Genomic DNA, 14,385 nt, shown 5'->3' on the forward strand with positions numbered 1-14,385 from the left:
GCCGGAAGCTTAACCTGTGTTCCACGGACGTCTTTCCCGTGATAAGTTTATCGCATATGCTCGCTAAGACCATTGGTGCAGCAGCCTTTCTGTCAGCGAGACTAGACAATCGGTTTTCCAGAATTTGGCCTGCATTCGCCTATGAGGGTGAATTTCTAACCAATCGCTGAACAGTATGCGGGAGTAGGCGTGCCGTCGAGGTTTTCTGTGCAGTGTTCACAAGATAATCGATCGTGTGGATTTTGAAAGGAGACAAATCTAATACGAAAATTTTCGATAAAGAACGGAACTCGGGAGCAGGAGGTAAAAAGCGTTTTTCATTTACCGTTATTGCGCGTGATGGTGCATATTGCTTGCTGTATTCGAAGCTATTCCAAACAGCTGTGGTTGCCTTCGTCGTGCTGTTTTTGTTGACTTTTTATGGAAGGAATGGGGGGTCGGAGGGCATCTAGGAGTGGTGGAGTAACATTATAGGGTTGCTAATTGTAAGCCCGAAAATGCGAAATGCATCGTTGACGTTTGAACAGCGTGATTGCATGATCTGTTGCCCTAAAATGCAATGCATTGTCTGTCCTGACTTCATAACTAACGTTAGCAACAAGCTAGCTAGCGGGTAGCCAAGTGCTAACTAGCTATCTTCAAGACGAGCGAAACAGGAAAGAGAAAGCCGCCGAGTAGGTTAGCGAGTTTTTCAGCCTGACATTAATTGATCACGCCACGGTGTGTTCAGCCATCCAGTGTTTTACATCGAGTTGTTGGTGTTTGCTAGCGTACCTAGCTAGCGAACTAAGTTAGCCAGTGTTTCCTATCCGGCGAGTGCTACGTGACTTACGCTGCATCAGCTGCTAGTTGGCTGGTTAGCCGAGTTTCGTCAGCTAGCTACCTAATGTTAATATCGCAACGTTTAGTAGTCACGAGAGCTTGATAGCAGCCATAATGAGATATAACTTAAGTTTACAACTGTTAATGTTGGCTAGATGATCTAAATACGCGGCGAGCTGGCTAAGTTGGGTAAGTGGACATAAAGCTAGGCGATCAGCGAGAAAGTCAACATTTTTTATAACATTAGTTGTAGTCTAGCTATATATCGTTTTGCATAATGAAAAATGGCGATGCTATTCCTTTAACTATAAAACGAGCGGAGCTATTGAAACTTTACGTTACTAATATGTATCAGCACAACAAAGGATGGACCCCTTGCCGACCTCCATAAACTGTCGAACTGATAAACTAATTTCTGAATCGGATGTGCATATAAAGCCTTTATTTGTTGATATTGATAAAGAGCATCAAGTTGATTAGACTCTAGAGTGGGATAATATGAATGAACGATTTGCAACGTGAATTTAAAAGCCATCTCGGATTGTAAATTTTTTTTTTTTTTTGAAAATCAGGATGTTGAGGACATCCCCCAGTTGTCTGGTGTGAAACAAAATTAATTGCAAAATAATTACTCCGATCTTCCAAATGAAACTTAGGATGCGTGTGTCTCATGTACTTTCATTTTTAAAATATAAGATGTACATTGTGAAACCATAGAAAAGCCATGGCAAGCAAATCACGACTGCGGGTGCTTCGTGCAACATGCAAAACTTTACAGTTTATCAGGAGACGTACAATATTACTGTCTTTTTACGACATCAGCGTTGCACTTGCTTATTTTTGCGGATTTTAATTGTGAAAATGTAACTTCGTTGTAAGTGAACTAAATCCACAACTGATACACAGTGCGCAAGAGCAGGAGGCAACTGTATACGAGCGATTTACTTCAGCAGAGCTTCACCCGTGACGTTCAGTTACCTTTCATTAGTCCAATTTTCAGAGTTATTGCCACCCCCCCCCCAAATAAAACAAATAAATTAAAAAAAATAACGACACGTCGTTACCTTAAGGCACCTTTGTCAAAACGGGCTTATCTTTCTGTATTTCGAATTCAGACTCTCAGTTGAATACCTGTATGAATGTAATACTGTTTGCCAGTTCTTTTCTAAGTAGCTCCTTTGCGAAAGAAATGTCGAAAATGTGTCTACGGTAGCATGCATAAGATATATCGCTGCAAGTTGTTTGGGTTCATTTGGCTACAAATTGGTTATATAGGGACCTCTGCTGTTGTTGGTTAATTGGAGATTGTGTGTGAACATGATCTCAACCCCAGAGATTGTATTTATGGGCCTGACGAGTGAGATTAGTGTGGACTGGGTGAATGGATTTCAGTGAAACTTCTTTCGGTGAGACAGTTTGCTTTTGGGATAGTGAAGAAACAATTAAATTATGGGGTTGGTAGGACTGCTATGATAAAGTCTGCAGAGATTTTTTAAAGTTTCGTCAGTACCACTCTTGCTGGTTCCTTGTTCAATTGATACTTTAATTAATAATCAATTCAACTTGCAATGGATATCGCAGATGTATTTTGAGGTGGAAATATTAAGTAGTATGTGCAAAGTGCTGTTGTAATCTTGGCCAAAAGCATAAATTGCCTGAAGAAATTGTATCAAAACCTTGTAAAGCTATCAAAGCATGCACATGCTAGAAGAAGGTTAATGCAGTTTTATCTTTGCTTCAAAAGAAGGAGGGTTTGTTTTGTCAGAACCTGGTTTGTTTATGCGATTTTCAATATGAGACAAATGGTCATTATGTCACTAATGAAAAGATCCATGCAAAATAATATTTAGCTAACATGGTGTGCAAATCCTTCTCAGAATGCTTAAAAAGCTAGCCTGGTGTGAAGGAAAAAGGAAATTGATCTTATTTAATTCAGTCAGTTCTCTATCAGGCTGAAATGAAGGTACATATTCAGTGACCCCAAAAATTTACCGGCAGTAAATTAAAAAAAAAAATTGGCAGTGGCAATATTTGTTTCGCCCATGAAAATAAAATGGAGCAAAGATACTTTGAACAGGATTGATGAAATCGATTCAAAGTGGAAAAATCGATCCAGGTCGTTATGAGTCGTAGCGAAGTACTTATTTAAATGTCCGTAATCTTACACTCTCACAACACGCTGCCAACGGTATTGTTTGCGTTTCTGACTCGACTTCATCATCATCATCATCATCATCATCACTTGCGCTAGCTCAGTGGTAAAATGGAGCTCCAGCATGTCTAGTTAACTTCTTTGTTTAATGGAAGAAATTGCAAGTAGGCAGGTTGGTGGAGTCATTGGTGGATATCTTCTGGCTATACTCTCTTTAGAGTTAAGTTGATTTTGTAAGTGCCGCCAGAAAATATCCACCAATCACCACAAGGGGGGGGGAGGAGCTTATGGTCCTTCTTACCCACATGCTCCCTGATTGGTGGAGCTCCTCTCTGGTTTTATGGCCGCAGTGTAGCACAGTGGGTAAGGCTTGTAACCGAAAGGTCGCAGGTTCGATTCCTGGGTAGGACACTGCCGTTGTACCCTTGAGCAAGGTACTTAAGCTGAATTTCTTCAGTATATATCTAGCTGTATAAATGGGTACAATGTAAAATGCTATGTAAAAGTTGTGGAAGTCGCTCTGGTAAATGGTAAAATGGTAAATGGACTGCATTTATATAGCGCTTTTATCCAAAGCGCTTTACAATTGATGCCTCTCATTCGCCAGAGCAGTTAGGGGTTAGGGGTTAGGTGTCTTGCTCAAGGACACTTCGACACGCCCAGGGCGGGGTTTGAACCGGCAACCCTCCGACTGCCAGACAATCGGTCTTACCTCCTGAGCTATGTCGCTCTGGATAAGAGCGTCTTCTAAATGCCTGTAATGTAATGGTTTTTAATGCAAAAAAAAAATGGAGACCAATCATTTCTATCCCTATTTTATTATCCACGGTTATGTTGCATGCCATTTGAGAGAACGTGGGAGGTTGGGCTTAAGTCCGGGAGACTTGGAGAACGTCCGGGAGGCTGGGGGTGTGTCTGCTGAAATGTGATACTTTGATCGCAGATGTTTCTGTCTGGCCCTTTGAGGGTATCTATGATGTCTTCGCATGCTTAACTTGCAGTGACGTTAACTTTGTTTGCAACTTGCAGAGTCTATTGTGTAGGACTGTTGAAAGAAAAGGGAATTGTTTGCCGTCAGTCAAGCTCTGAAGGATGGGAATTTTCTTGGCTGTGGAGGACATAGCATATGCTGCATTACTAGTCTTTGTGTTATTTATATAATGTGTATCTTGGGTAATGAATTGGAGAGTTCAAATTGCCCTAAGGCATGAGTGTGTGTGTGTGTATGTGTGTGTGTGTGTGTGTGTGTGTGAATGGTATGTGTACCCTGTGATGGACTTGCGAACTCTCAAAGGTGTATTCCTGTCTCTCGCCCAATGCATGCTGGGATAGGGTCCAGCACCTCCCCCGACCCTGACCAGGAATAAGCGGGTATAGATAGGCTAATAGATGGACGGATGGATGCATATCTTGGGTAATATATTGTGGAAAGTAGTTGCTGAATAAATAATGTTGTGCGTTTTATTTTACTATGAGTGATTTAAATACGGTATTTCTTACTGTGAGTGATTTAAATACGGTATTCTGCTGTAGAAGTGCGTCTGTGTGTAGTTTGGCACCATAGTAAACCCTGATTGATGACTCTGGTATTGCTGGTGTGCTTCGCCCAAGTCCTAGTTTCTGAATTTTAAGACTGCTGAAGGGGAGGTACCACTGGTGAATTGGGGGAAATAAAATTCCTTTCCTCCAATCAAAATTATGTTTAATGTTTTACATGTGGACTAAAATGCAAACATTTTTTGTATTATGTCTTATTTATTTTTCTAGGAACATATGCTTATTAGCTCATGTAGCCTATAATTTAAAAAAACCTAAATTTGTATGTTAGTTAAAACACTTTTTTCCTCAGTGGATTAAGTTAGAGTTCATTATTCATTTTCAGTGTGATTAAGAACTCCATCGCTGGTCATTTATTGAGGAATTGTTTGATATTTTGTTTTATTTATTTAATTACTTTAAAACCCTTATGTATATGTACATTTTGTTTTGGTATTTCCCCACATAAAATACCCCATAAAATAGAAATGACAAAATATATCAAAAAAAGATTTTGTAAATTACCGACTATTTTGGTTAATCCAATCCAATCCGAATTTATTTACAAAGCACTTTAAAAACAACAACAGCTGACCAAAGTGCTGTACAATCAGAAATAGCAAAACCCTAAAAAGAACACAGTAAAAACACAAAGACCAAGAGGCACTGTGTACAATTTGGTAGCTATATCTAGATAGTTTTGTGTTATTTGCAACATTATTGTTCCATGCCTTGTGTGATAGCTGCACTTGAGTTGGACAACGTACATCTCATCATCCATGTCAACTGTGGGAAGTTCATAAAAACATCAGTGCCCGAACAGTGAAAATCACAAATGCATGTAAATATGAACAATAATACATAGCTAGGTAGCTGGCTAGTGTACTTTTGTAAAGCTTCTGACATAGTCTGACTTATACTGGTTTCACACGATAGCCTACATATGCACAAAAAAAGTTCAACTTTCTGCAGTAAGTTCAAAGAATAGTGTCACGGAAGAGGAGGTGGGCGGTCTATACTGTCAAACCGAAAGCAGCTTCTATAGAGGATTTCCTAGTGAACGACAATAGACTGTACAGTAATGCGCACCTCATTGAGCTATATAACCTCAGGATAAATAAACAATCAGTACTAAACATTTTAATACATTTACAGGTACATAACCAGGGCTCTACTCATTTTTCCCACATGTGCTTTGAAGTTGAAAAATTTTGGAGCACACTAATGCATCCCAGTTAGTAGATGTGCTCTGCAATTATTTTTTTCCAGTTAGCGCACATCAATTTTCTGGACCAAATGCTCCTAAAATGGAAGCACTGTCGAGCCCTGATGTAAAAAAATTTCTGCGCATTTAAGTTTGAGACGTTTGGACCGGTTGTTTCCAGTGTCTTTTTTTTTTTGTTCATGTACATTTACTCTCGTATCCTGAGGTAGTTTGTTCTAATAAAAAATAGATGAACTGACCATACTCGTTTAATTTAACTACAAACATGGCTTGACGTCAGCTCCGGAAGAATCCGGCAAAAGTAATTATAGTATTTCCCGGGATGCTTTTATACTGAATGCCTGCGCAGCCTTATAAATACTGGATAGGTTCATTGCTAGAGGCTGATTAACCCTTGTTTCTGTTTGCTTATTATATAGTTTTACAGGTATACAGAAATAAATATATGCAGAAATAGTTGATATAGCCTATATTATTATCTTTAGCTCAATTCCAAACAGTATTTCCTCTATATGTTATACATACTGTAGCCTATGTTTAATGATTGCCATTTAGCCTACCTCTGCTGGATCGCATTCATTCTTTTTTGTGATTAAAGATATGATTTATATAAATACACTATAATGAAGGCATGTGGGGCATAACTTATAAATAAAAAAGTTTTCATGCAGTAGATGATTGATGTTTATTGTTTTGAACTGACATTCTCAATTATCTTTCACCTTTATCTGATATTCAAAGAAGATTTTTGGGCAAAAAAAGACATTAAACAAATACAGATGATGAACTATGAATAGAAACTCCAAATAAGAACCATATTTACTCCAATTTAGTCACTGATTATGAAATGCATCTCTCAAAAGTGTCATTCATCTTTTAATAAAAGTTTAAACGGGTCAATTTAACCCAAACCGGGCACAACAGTTAAAAAAAAGGGGCGGGGGGAGGGGGGGGTCATAAAATGACTTTAGATTTTATATGCTTTCATAGTTTCATTCACATCAGGGTGTGAAAACCGAACACAGAAACAGTGGGGGGAAAGTCATTTAGAGCGTTCTGCAGTCAAAGCAGATCCTTCTGAACTGGGGCACAAAGCAACAGCTCTACATCTGGTACTCGGCCTGAAATAACTGGAGGTTTTTTAAAAAAAAAAAGAAAAAAACTGAAGCGTCTTAACTACTGCTTGTATTTTTTCCATAGATTGCGTTGTTGCCGTTCTCGTTGTGTTAGTGTTAATCAGTTTAACCTTCAGGGTCCAAGTTGAACTATGCGGTTGTTCCCTGCACTTGGACCGGTACTTCTCTCTAGGGGTTTCGTCATACCTGTTCCTGGTTATGGTTATACGCTTTGTTGTACGTCGCTCTGGATAAGAGCGTCTGCCAAATGCCTGTAATGTAATGTAATGTAATGCATCGAGTGCAAACTGCGACTTCGGGAAAGCCCTCGCCTTGACTAAAACTCGACGGCTGTTTCGTCAAAGCGCGGCGGGTTTTCTCTGAACCGGCCGGGTCGGGTTCGGCTGGCGGTTCCCCTGGCGGATCCTCTTATCTTCCGCGCCTCCGTGTCCTTTGCCGTGTTGGCTGGTTCGTGCCCTTAAACGGCAGTGTCCGGGTTTTGCATTGCAAATTCGCGCTCGGTACCGCGTGCCTCAGCGACTTCATCGCCGTGTCTCTCTCCGGCGAGCGGCGGCGCACGGGGGGGGGGGGGGATGCCGAATTCAAACCTGTCGAGGGGATTGATTTGTTGCCATGGTTGCAGAACCCTGGACCTTTTCAGAACGATCGAAGCGGCCCACAGCTTCTGCCCTCAAGCACGATTTTTACCGTGTGCATGAGCAACAAAGGTGCTTTATTTTATTTTGGTGAAGAATTCAAGGAATATATATATTTTTTTATTTTCTAACCTGTGTGTGAATTTTTTTTTTATTTTTGAGATTTTGAGAATATTCACTCATCTGCTTAACTCACCCAGCCCTGGAATAGAGTTCACTAACGACACTGTTTCTGTTGGAGTTTTAGCACGAATGCTACCGCTAACACAAAAGATACATCAGTGGTGAACCTCAGAAGTGAACCTTTTTTTGTGAGCGAGGTTCCCTAAGTTGTTACCCGAACGATATCGAAACTAGGATGTGATGGGAAAACGAACCAACCAGACAGAGTTCTGCTTTGGTATACCTGTGCTGGAGACTTCGAACAAGGTTAACCAGAAACAAATAACCTGCCGATTCTCTGACCGAGCGTTCTCATTGGCTTGGAACTTGTGGATGTCTGCCTGTAGGTGCTTTTAAGCAGTGCTTATACGTCCCAAATCCTTTCTACACTCATGTTCCATTCGTGTACGTTAGGCAAGTGCTCTGTTTTAAAATGCCATTCATGCTTACTTGTTTTAGGCACAGGAAGTGCAGCTGGGATCAACTGAGAACAGTTGGGTTCTGAAATAAAAATGGCTGCCTGAATGTGAGGAGTTTGTGCAACTTCTGCAGTTTCACAGTGGCAAGCCAGTGGCATGGCTTCAGTTGCTCAATCCTATACATCAAACATATCTGTGGTTTTATGAATGACACGTAGCTTCGCGTCGGTATGTGACTTGGCCCTGTGGTTAAATTCAGTAGACTGAAGTCGAGTGTGAAGAGGTCAGCGTGCTTTATGAACAGCGTTTGCCGTGTATTCATTCCGTGGTGGAGCTCAAAGGCAGCTTGAAAGATTAATATTAATTGCACGCGAGTAAATTAATCTAGCCTAATCCTTTTCTGTAGCAGAGACGCTGGTGAGAAGGGCAGTGGTGTACAGTCGTGTTTTTTTAAATTATTACAATTTTTGTTATAAATGCTTTTTCTCCGCTCTTTTCTCCTATTTTGAATGGTAAATGGACTGCATTTATATAGCGCTTTTATCCAAAGCGCTTTACAATTGATGCCTCTCATTTGCCAGAGCAGTTAGGGGTTAGGGGTTAGGTGTCTTGCTCAAGGACACTTCGACATGCCCAGGGCGGGGTTTGAACCGGCAACCCTCCGACTGCCAGACAATCGGTCTTACCTCCTGAGCTATGTCGCCCCTATAAATTTTGAAATTCCCAGTCATGTGCCTCACCGGGGACGTCCCGTTGCTGTCCCCTCGGTCAGTTCAGTCGAGGGCACAGTCCCGACGGGCGCTCCCCCAAAAACACGTGACGTCAAGCCTCTGCTTCTTGTCAGGTCGCCGCTCGTACGTTTAGGGTTGTGTTAGATATGAGTCATAGGAAGACACCGTGGCTACCTGGTTGACCAGGGGGGGTCGCTAGTGAGCGTCGAAACATGGTCATCCCCTCCGTCTGAATCTCACCCCCTCCTGCTGGGGCTTTGGAATGGGCCGAACGGAATGTCGGGTAATGAGGCCCGTCCTCATCAGAGTTGCCCAGCACGCTGGTAATGCGTGCCTTTTGGCTCGGTTTTCCCCAAAGTCGCTTGGGAAAAAAAAAATTGAAATCGCAGGATTTTTGATCTTCTTTAAAAAAAATAGCTGGGCTCCTGCTTGCAAATGTGACGAGTGACCCGTGTTTCACATTTATAGTTTCTGTAGTTCAAGAGCACTAGCTGGCTAATTAGCTAATTAGCTGTCACCCCCTCCCTTCACAATGGAACAGTGTCTTAGCAGGATTAGCCAATCAGCAGACCCCAAAAAACTTTTTTTTCGACTCTTCTGGAGTTCAGATCTTTAAAGTCTGTACCTTGTTGATCGTGCAGTTTACTGGTGGGCGAAGTGTAGGACATGTATAAATTGTGGAAACATTTTCTTTCGAAATGCATTCAGGGTTCAGATGGCTATAGGAGGCAAATACACCACTCGCGCCATGAGCATGTTGGTTATATTTCTTGGCTACGGTTAGCCTACATCATGGCAACACAATATGGGCGATATGCAGTATGGATATGACCTGGCCTTCAGTTGGTTTGAAAGCTTCATGGTCTTCAGTTCGATTGAAATTCCCTACCTGACCAAGAGCACCTTACAGGTACCTGGGGTATTTCGTCTGAAATCACGCGAACCACCACGACAGCACAGAGACGGGCCATTCGACCAGCTGTTTGACTTTAGCGTTGCAAGCTAACCGATTTAATGTGGTCGTAATGAAGAGTTTGAATTCTCAAACAAGTCCTCTCCCTTAGTTTTTCTGTAGTCTGATTAATTATTTTCTGTTGTTTTTGTGTTGTCAGTGTGGAGTAGGTTCTGTAGATGAGAAATATCTGTTCCTATTCGAAACTATCAGTATTCCCACCTCTGAGGAAGCAAAATATGAAAACCAGAAGAGTATTCATTTTCTCCAAAAGCTGTTCGTTTTTGGCTGATAGTAAATTTTCTTTTAGGCTTGCTGTAAATCTATTGCTGCAGACGGTATTAATGCAATGTGACTTAAATACCTGTGAACATACAGGTAGTCAGGCAACATTTTTTTTTTTTCTTTCCAGCTGTGAAGGTCAAATTCACTTTTGTTATGTCAGGCTTCCTGTTCTACATAAAAATGTGATTGGCCCGCATAATGTGTAGACTACTGCTGGAATGACAAAATTTACAACAATGCAACAGTTGATCAGGTTATTAGAGTTTAGACCAAAAAAATTAATTTGTATATTGTGTTTCATAAATAAAGAGCTCAAATATGTACTGTAAAATGTGCAGAAGTACTCCACTGCCATGAATTGTATGGAGTACTTTTAGGGACTTCTTGTTATGCCTGTTATGTCCACTAGGGGGTGCAAGGGGAAAGGAATCTTATTAACCCTTAGTGACGAAACGTTTCAATGACTGACAATTTTCATTTATAACAACAACCTGCTGTAAAAAAAAAAAAAAAGAAAGAAAACGTAGCTAGAATATCACTTTATAACATAAAAACGGTCTCGATCGTGTATTCTAACCTAAATATTAGGCTAAACCCTTCCAACATTTGCAACATTCTCCGTCTTTAAGAACGACCTGAGAACAAAATAGGCTAACACTGTGATGAAAAACTTAGGAGAAGCAGTTCCGTTTGACTTTGGCACCTGGTATCATATCAGCACAATCATTTCAGAGGATTTGCCTGAAATACTAGATTATCCACTTAGAGTGCCGAGTTTATTTATTTATTTCTTTCTAACACCGGGTTTCGTGCTGGGGGAAAAACAGGCTTTGCTTGAACAGAAGTGAAACTGAAACACAGAAGTGTTTATCTGTTCTTTTATTTACTGGTTGTCCTGAAACAAGCTTGAAATAACAGGTTAAATCTGGACGCTTAATTAGTTATTTACAATTTAAAAACAGTGCTGCAGCAATAAGATTGAAGCCTTCACTTGTTTCCAAGCAACAGTCCTGTATTCAAGCGGCACACCTGTACATTGGCCCTCCAGGTGTTTTGAACGCGGGGATACCTGTAGGCAGGTGCGTCCATTCGGAGTCACGTGTTGACTTGGCTTCGGCTGTTCCTGAACTCCCGCATACTTGCACTTACAGTTCCCCACAACAACACGAAAACAACATTATCCCTGCCAAAAATATCCACTGCCGTTTTTTCAGTGGGGTAAAATTTTGGACGTTGACAAACTATTTATTTTTTGTTTCACAGCTGTGTTTTTAAAAGGCGAACCTTGTCTTTCTTCCCTTGTTAAAGGGTGCCTGTGTTTGAGGTCAGAGGTTGAAAGGAAGCGTTCTAGAAGCCCTTTGGTTTTATTCTTCAGTCTCTGAGGATGTAAGACTAAGAGAGAAGGAGAGTCTGCAGAAGCTATTTACCTCGGAAGGTCCTTTCAGGACGGCCGAATGTGAACGGGGCGAATCGAGGGGGTAGTCTCGACCTCCGGTCTCAAACTCGCCCAGGGCCGTCCGCATACAACTGTCAATCACAACCTCGGCCCGAACAAAATGAATGGCAGAACGTTTTTCATTTTTTTTGTGTTCTGTCAGCAGAGCAGTGAGCGCACGGGTCTAAATTAGGTGCAGGTAAATTCTGCATTGATATCCAGAAGCATTTTAAATTTCTCATTCCACACAGATAATTGCTTATTCGTGGAACTGGAGCTTCATAATATTATTTGTTTTTTTGGAGCGTTGAGCGAGTGTTCGTGTCTTCCCCCCCCCCCCCCGATCCTCTTGTGGAACAGCTTGCCATGTGCACAGACCCAGGTTTAGTGCATTGCCAGGTACGCTTTAGACTTCAGGTAAATGACCATGAGCTCAGCTGACTCAAATAGCCTGCTATATTGCGACATTTGGAAATATATGGACAAAAATGCACAAATTATTGCCACTATGAAATTGTATTTGTACAAATTCCGTTATATTTTACAAAAGTTACCTCCATTTACCATAACCTATAATGGCCATTTCTGTGAGTGCATTATGGTAGTTGTGCTGTTTGTGGTTTGTGTACACTTTTTCTAATTCTCTTAAAGACCCTGGGCAGTCACTTTTTTTCTTCTTCTTTTTTTGTTTGTTTTTTTTTTTGCATTTGGAACATGAATGAAGTCACCAAATAAAGATTTATACCAACCACATAGATCAAACGATAAAACGATAAAAATTCTATTTGATGTGAAGTAGGCTATGTCGTTTACAATAGCGAGAGCGGAACGTTTGGCATGCGGAAGCTTGCCTGTTCTTTACGGGCGCTTTGAGTTGGCGTTTGATTGACAGCCGGCTAAACGGTCTTGTTTCGGGGCTGCACAGATATATTGATTAGCATTTTTTTTTTGTTGTTGTTGATCAGACTGCCAATCAGCAGCATGGTCTTAGCGCGTCTACGCGATCATGTGGTTTGTTTTTTCCAGTCACATGGAATCTGCATGGCCTTGCTGATTGCTGATTGGCTGTCTCATCAGCACCCTATAGATATCAGCTGTTTTTTTCTCCCCCCCGAGGCATTTCACGTGGCCTCCTGCATTTGCCGTTTTATTACTGCGTCAGGTATGTTGTAAGAAAAAAAACAAAAGATCGCCTGTACGCCCCATGACGGTGGTTGTTCTTATTACACTTTTAAAAATCGCGATTTGTTACATCATGTGGCCCTAATTGGTTTACTGGCCATGTTACTTTCACTTTAAACGTGCATACCAGATCCTCCTCTAGAAGGCAGTAAGAGAGCTTTGTAGAGAGCTTTGTTTTAAAATGCTGCATTTTAATGGCGCGGGACCTTTGAACGGGTCCTGATTGGCTGGTTTGAGCTGCTCTCTGGTTTGTGCTGCTCGATGCTCCAGCTCTCTCTGGTTTGTACTGTTCTATGGTTGCGCTGCCCAATGCCCCAGCTCTCTCTGGTTTGTGCTGCTCTCTGGTTTGTGCTGCTCGATGCTCCAGCTCTCGGTGGTTTGTGCTGCTCTATGGTTTGAGCTGCTCTCTGGTTTGTGCTGCTCGATGCTCCAGCTCTCGGTGGTTTGTGCTGCTCTCTGGTTTGAGCTGCTCTCTGGTTTGAGCTGCTCTCTGGTTTGTGCTGCTCGATGCTCCAGCTCTCGGTGGTTTGTGCTGCTCTCTGGTTTGAGCTGCTCTCTGGTTTGAGCTGCTCTCTGGTTTGAGCTGCTCTCTGGTTTGTGCTGCTCTCTGGTTTGTGCTGCTCGATGCTCCAGCGCCCCCCCAGTTTGTGCTGCTCTCTGGTTTGTGCTGCTCGATGCTCCAGCTCTCGGTGGTTTGTGCTGCTCTATGGTTTGAGCTGCCCTCTGGTTTGAGCTGCTCTCTGGTTTGTGCTGCTCTCTGGTTTGTGCTGCTCGATGCTCCAGCGCTCTCTGGTTTGAGCTGCTCTCTGGTTTGTGCTGCTCGATGCTCCAGCTCTCTCTGTGGTTTGTGCTGCTCTCTGGTTTGTGCTGCTCGATGCTCCAGCTGCTCCCTGGTTTGTGCTGCTCGATGCTCCAGCTCTCTCCTCTCTCCGCCCTCTCCAGCGACCCCCCCTGCCGCCATGTCTGTGGAAAGCCCGATGGCCCAGAACCCGGGCTGCAAGATCATGACCTTCCGGCCCACCATGGAGGAGTTCCAGGACTTCGCCAAGTACATCACGTACATCGAGGCGCAGGGCGCCCATAGGGCCGGGCTGGCAAAGGTACGAGCAAGGGTGCACTGACTCTGACCGAATCACTGATTCAGTGACTGACCGACTCACCAACTGACTCACTGACTTATTCACCAACTGACTCACTGACTGATTCACCAACTGCCTCACTGACTCATTCACCAACTGCCTCACTGACTCATTCACCAACTGACTCACTGACTGATTCACCAACTGACTCATTCACCAACTGACTCACTGACTGATTCACCAACTGCCTCACTGACTGATTTTCCAACTGATTCACTCACTCGCTCACTCACTCACCAACTGACTCACTGACTCCCTGACTTACTGCTGGACTTACTCACTGATTGATAAATTGACTGACTCACTAATTCCCTGACGGTCTCACTGACAGATTTACTTGTGTACAATGTCCTACAACATGCCCTCCCCTGACCCCCCCCCCCCCCCCCCACCTCTCTGTGCCAGGTGATCCCGCCGAAGGAGTGGAAACCGCGGCAATCGTACGACACCATCGAGGAGATGGTGATCCCGGCGCCCATCATGCAGGTGGTGACGGGCCAGTCCGGCCTCTTCACCCAGTACAACATCCAGAAGAAGCAGATGACCGTGGGGGAGTACCGCAAGCTGGCCAACA

The 14,385-nt window shown here is 42.6% G+C and overlaps 1 protein-coding gene across 2 annotated transcripts in view; it reads left to right on the forward strand.

Annotated features, from left to right (window-relative positions):
• Positions 1-176: 176 nt before the first annotated feature.
• kdm4b (lysine (K)-specific demethylase 4B) overlaps positions 177-14,385 on the forward strand; it is a 77,336-nt gene continuing 63,127 nt past the window's right edge. For both annotated transcript variants that reach the window (XM_035415558.1, XM_035415559.1), the window contains exons 1-3: positions 177-303; positions 13,615-13,772; positions 14,217-14,385. The exon at positions 14,217-14,385 is cut by the window's right edge and continues 7 nt beyond it. In XM_035415558.1, the coding sequence (XP_035271449.1) occupies positions 13,632-13,772; positions 14,217-14,385 (310 nt within the window). In that variant the 5' untranslated portion in view covers positions 177-303; positions 13,615-13,631. The remainder of the gene's footprint in view (positions 304-13,614; positions 13,773-14,216) is intronic.

This window comes from Anguilla anguilla, chromosome 4 (genome assembly GCF_013347855.1).
Source record: "Anguilla anguilla isolate fAngAng1 chromosome 4, fAngAng1.pri, whole genome shotgun sequence".
In the NCBI taxonomy this organism is placed as follows: Eukaryota; Metazoa; Chordata; class Actinopteri; order Anguilliformes; family Anguillidae; genus Anguilla; species Anguilla anguilla.